Raw genomic sequence first — 14,635 nt, forward strand, 5'->3', positions numbered from 1 at the left:
TTCTCCATACCTTCACACGACAGGTCAATATACAACGATGCCATCACTGATCACATCGAGGACAGGCTCAAATACTTCTTCAAGCAGTGGAAGTACGAGTAGGCTGAAAAATGGGTTCTCCAGGGTGAACAGCTTCAAGAGGGATTGGGGGAATGACGATGAGGAAGAGAAGACTTCGTTGAAAGGTTCTTCAGAGGTGATAGAGGTGCTGGACTGGAGTCCGAGTCCAGACAGGTGAGTGTTCACCAGCTTCTGTATGCATAGGTACTCTGACCGCAATGTCCGACTTGGCTGATGTTGGGGTTCAATGCACAGAGTAAAACGTAAAGGCAATCTACCACCCCTACCTTCCATCCCTCCTCAGCCGAAATTCTCTTCCTCTTCCTCATCATCATCCAAACCATCGTTTCCTTCCTCTAACATCCCCAAGCCATCGGCTACTCCCAGCTCGAAGCCAGCTGTAGCTTCCACCTTCTATAATATACCTGAACTGACACCGGCAGAAAAACGAAGAAAAGCGATCCTAGAAGCCATGTCTCAAAATACGACTTCCTCACAACCTCTCCCTCCATCCGCTCAGAAACAACACGAATCATCCACTATAACTTCCAGATCAGAAACTAGTACGCAGAGCACAATGAAGGGTAAAGTCAACCCGAGTGAATTTGTCAGTGCGAGTTCGCAATTGAGGGGATTAGAGAAGCCATCCGTCAATCAGGAATTACCGTCATTGCCTAGTCTGCCTAAAAGAGCTCTACCGTGGGAGGAAGAACATGCGTAAGTGTGTTTCAGCTACCTCGTCCAACTCTGGTGAGCTCAGCTGATAAATCGCCATGTAGAACATCCAAGAAAGCTAAAACCCGAACAGGCTCTGCTGGAAGATCCTCTGGATCAACTTTGAACATCAAGCAGAAAGTCACACTGAGTGCGGAACAACAGAAAGTCATGCAGCTGGTCGTAGCGGAAGGGAAGAATATATTCTTCACTGGCTCAGCAGGTACGTAACGTTCTCACTCGCAGACTTGGTTATCATTACTAATCATTTATATTCTAAAAGGTACCGGTAAATCTGTCTTACTCAGGGAGCTCATCACCAACCTCCGAAAGAAGTTTTCCAGCGCCCCGGACGCTGTAGCCATCACCGCTTCTACTGGTATTGCAGCGTGTAATATCGGCGGTGTGACTCTTCATTCCTTTGGTGGTGTGGGATTGGCAATTGAAAAAGCGGATGTTTTAGTTGGGAAGCTGAAGAAGAACAAAAAGGCTGCTGCTAGATGGCAGAGGACAAAGGTGTTGATCATTGATGAGGGTGAGTCAATTCAACTCCACAATTATGATCTCTCAGCTGACCCGCCATTGTAGTATCAATGGTGGAAGGACAGATGTTCGACAAATTCTGCAAAGTCGCTCAGATGATTCGGAAAAACCCCAAACCCTGGGGAGGTATACAAATTGTTGTCACTGGAGATTTCTTCCAGCTCCCGCCAGTCACCAAAGGTAATTCCATGCCGAAATTCTGCTTCGAAGCGGATATGTGGAATGAGACCATTCATATGAGTGTCAATCTATCCAAGGTGTTCCGTCAGAAAGATCCTCGTGAGTAGATTATCCTGATCGTCACACTTCTGCTGACGGAGACCGGATAGGATTTATCGATATGCTCAACGAAATGCGATTTGGTAAACTTACTCCTCAATCGAACCAAGCTTTTCGAAGCCTTGCCAGGGAAGTGCGTTACGACGACAACATCGAGCCGACCGAACTCTTTCCTCGACGCGAAGATGTTGATAGAGCGAATGGCACTCGACTGAATCAGCTCAATACCGATGGATATAGCTATATGTCGACTGATAGCGGTCAGATAACCGATCCTATTCAAAGGGAAAAACTGCTCAGCAACTTTATGGCTCCCAAGTTCCTTGAGTTGAAAGTAGACGCTCAGGTCATGTTGATCAAGAATATGGATGAAACGTTGGTCAACGGCTCGATGGGAAGAGTGATAGGATTCTGTCATAAATCATTTTATATGACTGACTCTACGGGGAAATGGGCGCCCGATGCCGATTTGGAAGATCAGGATGAAGAAGAAAGGCATAAGAGATTGAAGTTGCGACAGACTTTCGAAGATAAAGTCGCTTCTGGTGCTTTGAAACCTCCTCCGGTTGTTAGATTCAACGTGCCAGGTGGAACGAGGGATTTACTGGTTGAACCGGATTCGTTCAAAGCTGAATTACCGAATGGTGAGACTCAGGCAGCAAGACATCAGGTGAGTCTAGACTTCAACGTAGCCGTGATATGAAGAACAGAGGTCAAGCTGATCTTAACACTATTCACCATAGCTCCCCTTGATCTTAGCTTGGGCTATGTCAATCCATAAATCTCAAGGTCAAAGTGAGTTTTACAGAAGACCTTTCCGCCTATACTAATCAGCTGACTTCTCTTGCACAGCGCTTGACCGAGTCAAAGTCGATCTCGGCAAAGTGTTCGAAAAAGGACAAGCATATGTTGCTCTTTCTCGAGCTACGTCTTTGGAGGGTTTGCAGGTTTTAGGTTTTAATCCCGACAAGGTGAGTCTGACACTACTTGTATTACTTGTATGCTGACGGGTATCCACAGGTCATGGCTCACCGAAAGGTCGCTGTATGGTCAGCACAGCTGAAAGATCTGAATGTGTGATAATATCTTTTCCATTCCGGATGTCTAACCTATCATTCTTTCATTATTCTTCACATAGCATTCTTCAGTATTGGCAATCATTCGTTCCATATCATAACCTTCTCTAGCATGCTGATCGTTGTTGTGTACATAGTGATTTCACATTCATGTTCTAGCGTATATTATGTCGCTGATCTAATCTCATGCATGATCTCATTCCATCGAACAGAAAGTAAGATAGCGTATGTATCCATCTGCAGCACGCGAGGAGCTCACCATGTAACGTAAGATGGGTTTGATCGGCTGGACCGGTCCGGAGCTGGTTCCCCGATGATCGCATTCTCAACCCCCGTGCATGTGTAAGATACAAAACAATAAACTGCTTCTCTATACACCCATGTCCTTTTATTTTCATAATCCCCTCATTGATAGATTCAGATACTCAACCAGTGATTGTCAACATGTCTAAACCACAAGTCCTCATTGCCGGTGAGTACAGCTCGTTGTGACAGGCATTGTCTCCGCAAACGATAGCAGTTGACGTTCATGGTTCATGCCATAGCCAACCCCAAGAACGGTATCGTCTGGTCTAAAGAAGAGCAAAACTCCAAACTTGGAGCCGTCGCTGAGGTTCTCGTGAGCATCACATCTTTTTGAACAGTACTTTAGCTTTCCCTCATATGCATTGAGTATCAATTTCTGACACCTTGACATGACACTCGCAGGAACTCACCTCATCCTCCAGAGAAGAATTCTACAAAGACCTCTCATCAGGTGGGAAATACGCCAATATCGTTGGTATATACAGACACAATGACTCTGCTTCTGCTATTGGAATCTTCGACAAAGACTTGATTGACCATTTACCAAAGAGTGTAAAGTACATTGCTCATAATGGTGCAGGATACGACCAAAGTGAGTTTTTCGAATATAACCGTCTATATCCGTAGATAGAGATATAAGGGAAGATAGATGCTAATAGTATCTGGTTGATTGTAATTTCAGTTGACATCGCCGCAGCTACTGCCAAAGGGATTGAAGTTTCCCACACACCCGGTGCGGTCGATGCTGCCACTGCTACCGTTGGTGCATTCTTGGCTATCTCAGCTATGAGACAGTTCTACCGAGCCGAGGTCAACGTGAGAAACGGTCAATGGAAATCTGGTTTGTCACCTGCTAGAGATCCCGAGCAGAAGATTTTGGGTATCATAGGTATGGGAGGTATCGGTAAGGTGAGTGAGAAACCATTAGTCAAAATCACGCCTGCCTCCTTTGGTGAATCAGGCTGATGTAAGAGCTGATTATAGGCTCTCGCTCGTCGATTGATAGCCTTCGATATGAAAGTAATCTACCACAACCGAAATGAAATCACCCCACCACCCGATTTCCCATGTACCTATATCCCCAATGTGGAAGATCTCTTAAAGCAATCCGATATCGTTTCGTTGAACTTGCCCTTGAACGATAAGACCAAGGGAAGTTTCGGTAAGAAGCAATTTGATCAAATGAAAGATGGTAGTGTGTTGGTCAACACTGCCAGAGGAGCTGTGGTTGATGAGGAGGCTTTGTTGCAAGCTTTGGATAGCGGTAAAGTGAGTTCACAGCTGTTTAGCCTAGAGAAATCGCTGTGTGTCTAATCTGCGAATAAAATGGAAGCTGATCATCTCTATCATACACCCATAGCTCTTCAGCGCAGGTCTTGATGTCTTCCCTGATGAACCCAATGTCAACCCTAAGCTTTTACAAAACGACAAGATCACCGTTCTTCCCCATATGGGTACCGAGACCAGAGATTCTCAAAAGAAGGTAAGTTGACCTGCTGTATAGATACTCTGCGCAAAATAGGCGATTTGATCAGATAATCGGTGCTAATCATTGTCTATTCGTTGTAGATGGAAATTCTCGTATTGGATAACCTCATCTCCGCTCTCAGTGGTAAAGGTTTATTAAACCAAGTTCCCGAACAAAAGAAATAATCGGCTCTCAGCAGGTGACTGCGAGCTTCTTCGATGATCTGGATGCATGCATTGTACAGTCTTGCGATGATACACTTCTAGTGAATGATCTAACTCTAACGTATCTATTGTCTAATATCCAAGCGTGATCAAGCTTCACCATTGCCATCTCTCTTTTTCTCCTTAGCTTTTCTCTCATCATCTTCCTCTTTCTTCTTCTGTTCAACCTGTTTCCTCTGATCTCTATCACTTTTCCACCTCTCAAAGAACAACGCAAGAGGGAAACAAATCAGTTCCACTCCAATGACCGCGAATATTATACCGAAATGTAATCCCAGTCGATGTTGGAGGTCCGTACCATATGCGATGATCTTGTAAGCCTAAAAACCACCAAGTGCATCAACAGTCAGTAGCTAGTACCACATACATTGGGGGGAAGAAGACCCAATCGTTGGTCGGATGTCGACTCACCTCCACGTTATGTACAAATGGCATCCATCTCAGGAAACGATAGAAGTTCGGCATCAGTTCGATAGGGTAGAACGATGAGGCTAAAGAAAGACAATGAAAGATTAGTGGACGGATCACATGTTGTCCTAATTTAGTGTAAAGGTGACTTACTGATATTCACTAATCGACAACAGAACCCACATAGGAGTATAATGAATGAGCGAAAATAGGGTAAAATTCAAATAGTGCTTTGATGTGCTCACGGATAATCCACAATATCAAGAAGAAAGGTAACCATGCGATACCAATTAAAGCCAACATCGTCTCCATTGCGAACCCCGCTGCGATGATGGTAACATAGTTCAAAGCCCAGAGAGTAACAAATCCAGCTGGTAAAACAAATCAGCATAACAACATGATTTTGAATTATTCAGTTGGGATGGCTTACCTCTCCCGAGGTGGTCTGACAAGGGTATCTGCCATGCTCGAACGATCAAAGTTTGCCATAGTGACTATACCCGTTGAGTCAGGTCCACCTGAAGATAAAGACGGATAGATAACAGAAAGCGACTTACGATGAAGAAATAAGCTAATAATGGCCAGCCCAATCTCAACCCCAACATGGAGGACATTTTGAGCCTGGAGTTCAATCCAGATTTCATACGTGCTATACCACCAAACAAGCAAAGGTAGAAAGCAAAGATGATCTAAGAAATCATATAGCACACAGTACCCATCAGTTGACCATCCTTCTACCCTTGCCCTTGGATATAAGCTACTCACAAAGTAAATCAAACTAGCTTCCATGGGAGCTGCACCAGCCCAAGCTCCATTCTGAATAGGTCTGACGTCGAATATCGTATACCCGAATCCTACTCCTATTGCCTGTGGTACCCTAGCTGCATTTGTGAGTAAAGTAGGATTGGTATTAGCTGATCCCATAAATGCTTCTAGAGCTTGTGAGCGAGCTGTCGCCAAGGGGTTTGCCAAGGCTCGAGTGATCTGTTAACCCGTTGATCAGCCTTCATAATAGTTAAGCAAAAGAGATGTTTTGAAAATGTATTTACCAAAGAATCAAAGTAAAGCAGTACCACCTGATAAAACCTCGCTCCAGAATAATAGATACCAATCGCCCCCGTTGGATCATAAGACTCATCGCCATTCTGCAGTGCGTCCGTCCAAGCCGACGAGGCATTGTCATTAACAACAATAGCTGCCCAGCACTCTTGAGCGACCACACTTCTTCTAACGTCTTCAAGGCCGTTTGGGTAATTGGACGGATCCTTTATTTGATAGCCTAGATGAACCACCGAAGGAGGCTCATTGGCCACGTACGTCATTTGTTGAGTGATTGGACCGTTCAGAAACGAGGTGGATGAAGGAGTGTCAAAGGGAATTACGTGTACGGTAAGTGAAGGTAAGAATGAGGTCAGACGATAGGTCGATCCCCAAAATATTGATAGACAGATCCATAACCAGATAGTGATGAAGCCGTATAACACTGCACCTTTCTGTAGATATTGCATATCCAAAGTTTGTCAGTCATTACAACTTAGGGCATAGTATAACTTATCGGGTAATTGATAACTGACCTTGACAGCTTTCCATCTAGCTTCTTTGATATTCTTAGAGCCGATCCCCCATTTATCCGATATCTCAAATTGCTCATACCCTCTAGGTAGTCTACCACCTTCGTTACCCACTTGATCATGTCGATTTGCTAACAGGTGTCTGGCCGCTGTAGCTGCTCCCGAAGCCGATCCGACTAATATTCCAGCTTGCTTGAATCGTTTCTTCGAGGGATCACGGAGGTCCGACTGGTCAGGTGGTGAAGAAGAAGAAGACGGGCGGTTGTGCATGGTAGCGGAAGAGGATGAATCTTCTCCTTGATTGTCTATTGGGTCCGAACGATTATGAGTATTGAGTATGGGCGCTTCATCGGCATTGGATTGATCAGTCTTAGTCTCCGAAGGGGGGAGTCTGGTGATAGCATTTTGATACAAAGGTTGACTTTGATCCGATTGAGTCTGACTGATCCCTTCCTGACTAGGGAAAGAAGGTGAGACTGTCCCTTGTGTACCGGCTATAAACTCTGTCTGGGAATTCCTGTTTCGAAGTAGATCTGTAGTTCCAAATGTATTTGCCAAAGAATGACTGTCTTCCGTGCTTGCATCTCTCACCGATCCGGATTCATCCCTCAAAGGCATGGACGTGAACTGGCTTGTTGATGTTGGTCGAGGTGTACGGTCATCTTGAGTCGTGCTTGTCTCCTGATGAGGGTGAGGAAATGATAATGGTCGACCTAGTGCTGGTGCCTGGGGGGAGGTCATCTTATAGGACGATGTGTCAATGAGACCTCAAGACCCAAGCTTGTTTGGAAAAATAGAGGTAGGGATGATCCTTCAATGGCAGAAAAGAATTTCGAAACTGAAAATGTCAATCTTCATGATGCTCACTTGTACTAAACTGATCTCTGATTTCGACCACCCATAGGAACGATATCTTTTCTTACGATATCTTGTATCTCTTCATCGTCATGTAAAAGAATAGCAAATGCCGAAAAACATATTTCGATCCGCCGAACTAAGATTATTTGGTTCCTGACGTCATACAGCTACTAACCGGGCCTTCGTCGTCTATTTTTACTCGGATTTCAGCGGTGGTGTTGCTCGCGATCGTAAAAAGTAAACAATGATATCTGGTAAAGAGTTTTCGAGGCAACGACGTCAGTTCTCCGTTTTAAGAGACCACGAAAGATAATGTGTGCTTCACCCGCTGAGTGTTTCTGTTAACGAGCTATTTACATTCTTGGGCTTCAGTTGTTCAGTTGTTCAAGTTGATTGATCATCTGTGATCAGAGCTTTCAAGTCAAGTCAGAATAGAACCTATAATCAATTAGTCAAATCGACAAAATCGATCTATACTATACTGATTTCTTCCATCTTCAAATTGCAAAAAAACAGAAAATTCATCATGTCACCTTCCCTCAAGGAAGTCTTTCAGTCGAAGCATACTCCAGATGGGAAATCCAGAGTAGGATTCTTCTCGAAGGTAGTGAAAGATGGCAAGAAAGAATGGGCCAAGTTGACATTTATGGTGAGTTCTTTGCACCATCTACAATTGTCTTTAATCGATGGCACAACTACCATATTCTACAGACACTTATGTCGATTGATCAATTAGACATTCGGTCTAATCACGATATTTAAGTTCCTCTTCCTATCCATCTATTTTGGATCCTACTACCTGCAAACATCAAGATCCACGCATTTCTCCATCGAGGTAGTTGACCTAGACTCGATTGCCTCTCCTTACGGATCGGTCGCTCATCCCGCTATACTTGGACCAGCCATCACGATGGCCATCCAGAATAGTCTATCGACAGAACCTCATTTGGGATGGTACGAATCTGATCAATCAACTTTACAGCAATTCAGATTAACGTCCACGGGTCAAGGGATCGATCCTTATGCCTACGCTGAAGAAAGGGTGCTGAACCAGGATGTATGGGGGGTATTGATTGTGAATAGTAATGCTACGAGTGGCGTATGGAGGGGATTGACTGAAGGTGTGATGTGGGAGCGTGAGTTTGATGAATGGCCTGGTGTATCTCTATCACGACAGACTCTGCATTGCGTCGACTGTAGCTATTACACAAGACTGACAGCGCTGCTTTTCCAATAATATAGCTACTGGAGCTATGACGTTTCTGTACGAAGAAGCTCGAAACTTTTATGGTGAAAACCAATACGTCGCCCGATTAGGCTCTATGGTGATGACAGCCGGTGGTAATAGCGCAGCTACCGAATTAGCCTCTCAGATACTGGCTTTGGGAAATGCCTCGGCGGTATTGACAACGGGTGCTCAGGCTGGGGCTGTTATCGGTCCATTCAGCTATAATTTGCATAATCTCAGACCGTTCGACCAGCTTGCTGTGAGTGGGTTCTAGCTTTGATTTATCAAGCAGAGCTTTAGTATGCGAACCTAGCTGACGTTGGATATACTTAACATAAAGGGTATCGCTTCTACAACTGTCGGAACAGTCTATCTGATTATTGTAAGTGTGCTGTGAACTTTATGTCTACCCACAATACTGGTGTTCATATGTTTATACCTTGGTGATAAACCATCAGTTCACCTTCCTGATCTCGGTAACATGGAACAACCAAGGACTACCCTTGATCCAAGATTCCTTAACTATGAGTTCAGAAGTACTAGTCAAATTACTAGTCCCATTTATAGGTATGTCCAACCCCCGCCATTCAAGCTCCTCCTTACCTTTATCGCTCCGGGATACGATGTTAGATATAAGATTACTGATCGGTGGTGCGTAAATAGCATATCTCTGGTTATCATTAAATTACTCTCTCGTATCACTAGCATTTCTCATAGATTTCAGCAGGAAATTCGGTAAAGGTGGATTCGTCGTGTACTGGATGGCAGATTGGATAACAATGTCCGCGTTGGGCTTCGTGATGGAAACGATGTTTTTATGGTTGGGTCCCTTTTTTCCTTTCTTCTTGATTTTCTGGGTTATAATCAATGTAAGTTGAACTTTACCTCAACCCTCCCCAATCCAAGCTTTGATTTTCTACGATGATTGTGTGACGTGAAAATTCTGATCGTGTGTCGGTGGACAGGTTACGGTGGCGTTCTTGGATGTCGCTGATATGGCGACGTTCTATCGATATGGGTGAGTTCTCCTCCGTGTCGAGAAGTCACACCTCTTGAGAAGGATATTGATGTTGTTTTGTCGGTGTACAGATACTTCACACCTGTTTGGAATTTAGGTGAGCTATTGCGCTTTCTAGACGATCAGCCTCATTTTGATTTGGGAATATCAGCTTATACTGATCTGGTGTACCTTTAGTGGATATGGCCAAATGCGTTATATTCGGTACCAAGAACCATTACGCACAAAACTTTGCCGTTAATTTAGGGTAAGTCCTGTTCTTATTGACAAGCATCTTACAAAGGAGTTACTGAATCTTCGTGTTTGTTATAGCTGGTTGATAGTTTGGATGACCTTGTTGGCGATAACGGTAGTTTACCAACGAAGGAATAAAGAGAGAGAAAACATGCGGAAAAAATGGGAAGAGATGAAAAAAGTTGATGAGAAAGAGGTTGTCCGCTAGACATGGATATAGGGATTAGCTGGATGTAGAATGTTAGACATATATACATATATATATATATATCTGTATATCTGGTATATATGCATGAATTGATTATACAATGATAGAGTATGTTGATATTACATGTATGGATGACAAGTGATGAGGATTGAGTGACTAGTTATTCGTGGACGTTTGATCACCACAGTTCAAACACTAAAAGAAAAGAGATTGCAGAAAATTTTAGCATTTATTGCAATGGCCGAGAGCTCAAGTCTCGAGAGTGCAATATCATCAACTCACCTTGTAGAAAATCGTCGAACCTTCGTCCGCTGATCGAAGTTGCATCTCCTTGTATGATAATCCTATATGACCACATTTCTGACATTTCTCTTGGGCCTGTAAAGATCAGATGGACACGATGTGATCAGTAAAAAAATAGAATGTGGATGTATAAGGGGAAACCCAGAATCCAATCTGATTTCTCTTATTCTGTTGAGTTCATTTGGTCGTCCCTAATGACCACATTCGACAACTCCTTCACACTCGACGACTACGTCTCTATACCATCTCCCACTTCTATACATCATGTACACTGCAGCACAACCAAAACACTCACCACTGGATCCCTATCCTTCGCGGCCTCTCCGTCATTCACTTTATTCTGCACCAAAGCTCGCTTCGATCGTAGTTCACTTGGAAAAGCGTTGGGTGAGGAGTATGTCTTAGTGGGTAGATTCTCGTACGCTGCGCATGAAGTCGCAAGTCATGGATTAGCGCCATCTCTTCGTATGAAGTATGTCAAGTTTATTGAGAATAGGGTAAAGGTTGTCTAGCACATCTGAAAATCGCAATGTGCACAAGACATATCTTCCTCTTATGACCGACATTTACAGTATATTATCAACAAAGACATATTTCACTCACAAGAAGCAGGCTCTTTCCTTCCACATTGATGACATGCAATCTCATCCTGATCATCTCTAGGTAAATCCAATAATGTACCGCACGCAGGACAAAACAGTAATGAACCTATACGATGGGCAGATACCCTTGTTGTTGATTTTGGCGGTGCCATTATGTCTATTCCAGCAGGGGAGAACTTGAAGCCAGTGAAAGCGAGAGAGTAGGTGCGATGGGTGTAAGTTGATATGCTCGATGGATGTACTATACCAGCAGAATATGAAGTTATATACTATACAGACAGCTTGGAATTCTCGAATGCAAAAAAAGTGAAAACAGTGGAGGCGATTGTTCGGTGTCATTACGTAATTGGGCGACCATGATCAGTAGTTACTCTCATATTGATCTCTCGCTCACTCAATGCATGGTTATAATCTCTATGTATACAAACAATTTTATCTTGCACAACAGGACTCTCTTCAATACACATACAATCTAGATCAAGGCAAAATGGGTTTCTACAAAAATTCATTTTTCGAGATGGATCTTGACAAATGAGATGAGAGGTTGGAAATACTCTTTCCACCCTTGGTCGTTTCGTCCCTGCAGCATGATGAAGAGTCAGCCAACACAGACTTTTATCATGAAAATCAGAAACCGAGAGTGTGGTCAGGTATCACATCGAAAGATGCGATAACTCAGGTAGTGCACTCACGGTAATGACATAATCAAATTGATAGACCTCCTTCACCACCACACCTTTGTTCTTCAAACCCTCAGCAAATATTTTACTTTGCTCAACCGGTACAGTCATATCTTCATCTCCATGAAGAACACAAATCGGAGGGTAAACTGTCCGTTCCTGGCCATCATCGTTAGCTTGGTAGAGATTGGGAAGAGTATCGATCAAGTGGAATGGTGACCCTTTTTTCACTTTTTCTACATATCTCTCTTTTCAAATAAAAGTTTCTTCCCTAAATAACAAATTCATTCTTATCCCTTTCTTGTGTATATGATTATTCAGGTCCATTCTTCTCTTGTCTTCCTCGGTATTTTCATAATTGTATCCCCAGTAAGCTTCTAATTGTTCAGGTGTGAGGATGGATGGCATCTCCCAATTCCACGGAGCGAATATTTGAGCTCGTGATTTCTCACGATCTTCCAGCATCCTCATCAAAACATTTGGTGGTGTATTAGTATCAGGTGTGATTCCATCTTCAAACTCTTTGTTCACAGTATGGGTCGAGTGGATTGACAATTCCATACAAACTGATAATGACGTTAGGCGGTGATGTGTGAGATAATCTGAATCCTGCTAATGTAACTAAATGACTACCTGATGAATCACCTCCTAGACCGTAATTATCCATTTCGATCTTATCCTCTCCGATGATTGAGGGGAGGTTGGTAAGACACCATTGGAATTGGAAGGTGATGTCGTCCCACATGTCTTGGAACGATACTTGAGGTAGTAATCTGTGGGAGAATGTAACGATATGGTAGTTTGCTTGATCGTGGAATGCTGAGAGGTGGAAGGGGGGAGTGTTGAAGTGTTTTCCAGCGATGTATGCGCCTATAATTAAAATTGCATCTTCAGTGAGCTCTTAGATTTAACATAAGTTTTAGGTGTAGAAGAGGAAGCGGAAAACTGACAAGATGCCATAGTTTGATGAGGAAGATAGGACGATGACTATCGACCAGACTCACCTCCATGAACCCAGATCAACCACGGTCTTTTCGTACCGTCGTCTCTTGCTGGGAAGACTCGTAAGGCGATATCTACCTTGTTGATGGAGTGTACGATGTGGTCGGTGAATCCGTAGGCCAGAGGTGTAGTCGGAGGAGGTACGAAGGGCATGATGTGAATTTAAATCTGTTCGCCTTTCTTCCCTTGATTGATCTCCAGGTTCTAGAAGGTGGTGAATTAGTGGCGTAAATCCTTTGATGATGGGATAAGTTTGATCTGCAGATGGATCGTTGGATATAGGTAGAGAACAGAGGTAAGAGAAGGAAAACATGAACCGAAATCACAAGATGAGTCGTGATAACATGCCTTCCTCTGCAATCAAACGAGAGTAGTAAGCCAGATAAAGGGGATGGAGAATAAACACACGTCATGTCGATCAACTCATGCACACACTCCATCAGTGCGGTGCAAAGGAGGGCGAACGAATGTCGAATCTTCTTTTGAATGGGTCAGTGGTGTGTCTGATCAGCTGTCACCGGCGCAAGATTGGAGAAGAGAGATTCTGACAAAATATCATGAGACCTGAATAGCAGTGAGGAATGTTCTCATAGCGCGTGATGGGAAGTGTACAATCGAGATGGAAGGTTCATTGGATCATAATCATACGATGAGCGATGTTGATTTCCTCGTTGTGAGCAAACGATCAGAACTCACTCTACATACATATCGTGATGTTTTGCGTGGAATCCGTCCGTCATGCTTGATTTGATCTATTTAAATCGAGGTTCGATCGCCTGAACTGCAATTTGCATATCGTTGACTCTGGTTCACTCGATGAGCTTGCTATTGTTGCCATGACTACCAGGGACTCTTCATCTCTTTGCTTTTTGTTGTGCGTTTCATCTTGCAAGGTTGACAGAACAATGCTCAACGAGAAATGTGAACAGGTCCCGTGCTTTGTTTGTTCCTTATTTCTTTACTTCTTAGTTCAGGGAGGACTAGTGCGGTAAGATCTTTCGATTTTTTGAATCTTGGTATTTGGTTCCTATTCATCATCACAGACGTTCCTTCTCTCTTTCTCTGCTCTCATGCCTTGCTTGACGCATTGACCTCTTCTTATCTAAGGGTTTCATATGGTCATCTTGCGTAAAACACTTTAATTTAGTCTATATCTGAGATTCGCCACCCAAACTCATTCAAAACAACTTTCCCAAACGAAATTTCTCATGGTGTCACATCAGTAAACAAACAAGACTCGAATCTCGTTTGCACAGGTGAATGCAAATATGATTCTATGGCTTGTATGCAATTCATCTTCTGGGCAAGTGAAATAACCCAGTATACGAGTACTGCGGCTTAAGGTATAGAAAGGAATAGATTGGAATAATCCGATATGTTATAAGTTGAATGTAGCTTCCTTTGGTAGTATGAGCTATATGCATTTGATGCATTGATCTCCCGACTATTTTGACGCTTTACCCCTTGCTACCATCCAGAGTAGCAGTAGAATCAAGAGTGATATCCGCCACCCGGTACAGAACAAGTACCCAAGCGCATCATCGTATTCCCACGTACTACTATATACCAATACCATTCAAACAACCTTGTCTTCCATCTCCTCTTTCTTCTCTTTCTCTTCTCTCTTTCCATCTCTCTTTCTTATTCTATCCTGTGATTCATCTTTATTTCAATTATATTATCGTATCAACTTAATACCATAAACAAGTGATACTCCTTCCTCCACCCTATATATACTTCCTCGTACACGCTCATTCATATATTTACATACACCTCACCCCTCTTATTCTCCATATCAATCTCAATCAGATAGATCAATCAATCAACATGTCTACCGAGGAGAACAAACAAGT

The 14,635-nt window shown here is 43.3% G+C and overlaps 6 protein-coding genes across 6 annotated transcripts; 3 read left to right on the forward strand and 3 right to left on the reverse strand.

The window, feature by feature from the left end:
• Nucleotides 1-37: 37 nt before the first annotated feature.
• On the forward strand, nucleotides 38-2,676 carry I203_100502 (uncharacterized protein; the record flags this gene model as incomplete). The annotated part of the gene is made up of 9 exons (XM_019150330.1): nucleotides 38-234; nucleotides 316-777; nucleotides 840-997; nucleotides 1,058-1,309; nucleotides 1,363-1,596; nucleotides 1,647-2,266; nucleotides 2,340-2,391; nucleotides 2,449-2,567; nucleotides 2,617-2,676. 9 exons carry the CDS (start codon nucleotides 38-40, stop codon nucleotides 2,674-2,676), a joined length of 2,154 nt encoding a protein of 717 aa, XP_019000296.1.
• A 440-nt stretch (nucleotides 2,677-3,116) lies between these two features.
• Nucleotides 3,117-4,631, forward strand: I203_100503 (uncharacterized protein; the record flags this gene model as incomplete). The annotated part of the gene is made up of 7 exons (XM_019150331.1): nucleotides 3,117-3,144; nucleotides 3,218-3,291; nucleotides 3,381-3,570; nucleotides 3,661-3,887; nucleotides 3,963-4,247; nucleotides 4,339-4,461; nucleotides 4,548-4,631. The coding sequence occupies 7 exons, from the start codon at nucleotides 3,117-3,119 to the stop codon at nucleotides 4,629-4,631; spliced, it is 1,011 nt and encodes a 336-aa protein (XP_019000297.1).
• A 128-nt stretch (nucleotides 4,632-4,759) lies between these two features.
• I203_100504 (uncharacterized protein) lies at nucleotides 4,760-7,390 on the reverse strand (the record flags this gene model as incomplete). The annotated part of the gene is made up of 8 exons (XM_065516666.1): nucleotides 4,760-4,990; nucleotides 5,082-5,161; nucleotides 5,324-5,449; nucleotides 5,509-5,572; nucleotides 5,636-5,767; nucleotides 5,844-6,062; nucleotides 6,128-6,571; nucleotides 6,653-7,390. The coding sequence occupies 8 exons, from the start codon at nucleotides 7,388-7,390 to the stop codon at nucleotides 4,760-4,762; spliced, it is 2,034 nt and encodes a 677-aa protein (XP_065373484.1).
• A 643-nt stretch (nucleotides 7,391-8,033) lies between these two features.
• I203_100505 (uncharacterized protein) lies at nucleotides 8,034-10,195 on the forward strand (the record flags this gene model as incomplete). Its single annotated transcript, XM_019150333.1, has 10 exons — nucleotides 8,034-8,156; nucleotides 8,244-8,643; nucleotides 8,750-8,994; nucleotides 9,076-9,117; nucleotides 9,194-9,302; nucleotides 9,399-9,604; nucleotides 9,701-9,753; nucleotides 9,825-9,850; nucleotides 9,931-10,000; nucleotides 10,066-10,195. 10 exons carry the CDS (start codon nucleotides 8,034-8,036, stop codon nucleotides 10,193-10,195), a joined length of 1,404 nt encoding a protein of 467 aa, XP_019000299.1.
• Nucleotides 10,196-10,351: 156 nt separating this feature from the next.
• On the reverse strand, nucleotides 10,352-11,252 carry I203_100506 (uncharacterized protein; the record flags this gene model as incomplete). Its single annotated transcript, XM_019150334.1, has 4 exons — nucleotides 10,352-10,390; nucleotides 10,478-10,573; nucleotides 10,794-10,921; nucleotides 11,102-11,252. 4 exons carry the CDS (start codon nucleotides 11,250-11,252, stop codon nucleotides 10,352-10,354), a joined length of 414 nt encoding a protein of 137 aa, XP_019000300.1.
• Nucleotides 11,253-12,032: 780 nt separating this feature from the next.
• On the reverse strand, nucleotides 12,033-12,935 carry I203_100507 (uncharacterized protein; the record flags this gene model as incomplete). Its single annotated transcript, XM_019150335.1, has 3 exons — nucleotides 12,033-12,346; nucleotides 12,414-12,650; nucleotides 12,785-12,935. 3 exons carry the CDS (start codon nucleotides 12,933-12,935, stop codon nucleotides 12,033-12,035), a joined length of 702 nt encoding a protein of 233 aa, XP_019000301.1.
• Between the last annotated feature and the right edge of the window lie 1,700 nt (nucleotides 12,936-14,635).

Source organism: Kwoniella mangroviensis (genome assembly GCF_000507465.2).
Source record: "Kwoniella mangroviensis CBS 8507 chromosome 1 map unlocalized Ctg01, whole genome shotgun sequence".
Classification (NCBI taxonomy): Eukaryota; Fungi; Basidiomycota; class Tremellomycetes; order Tremellales; family Cryptococcaceae; genus Kwoniella; species Kwoniella mangrovensis.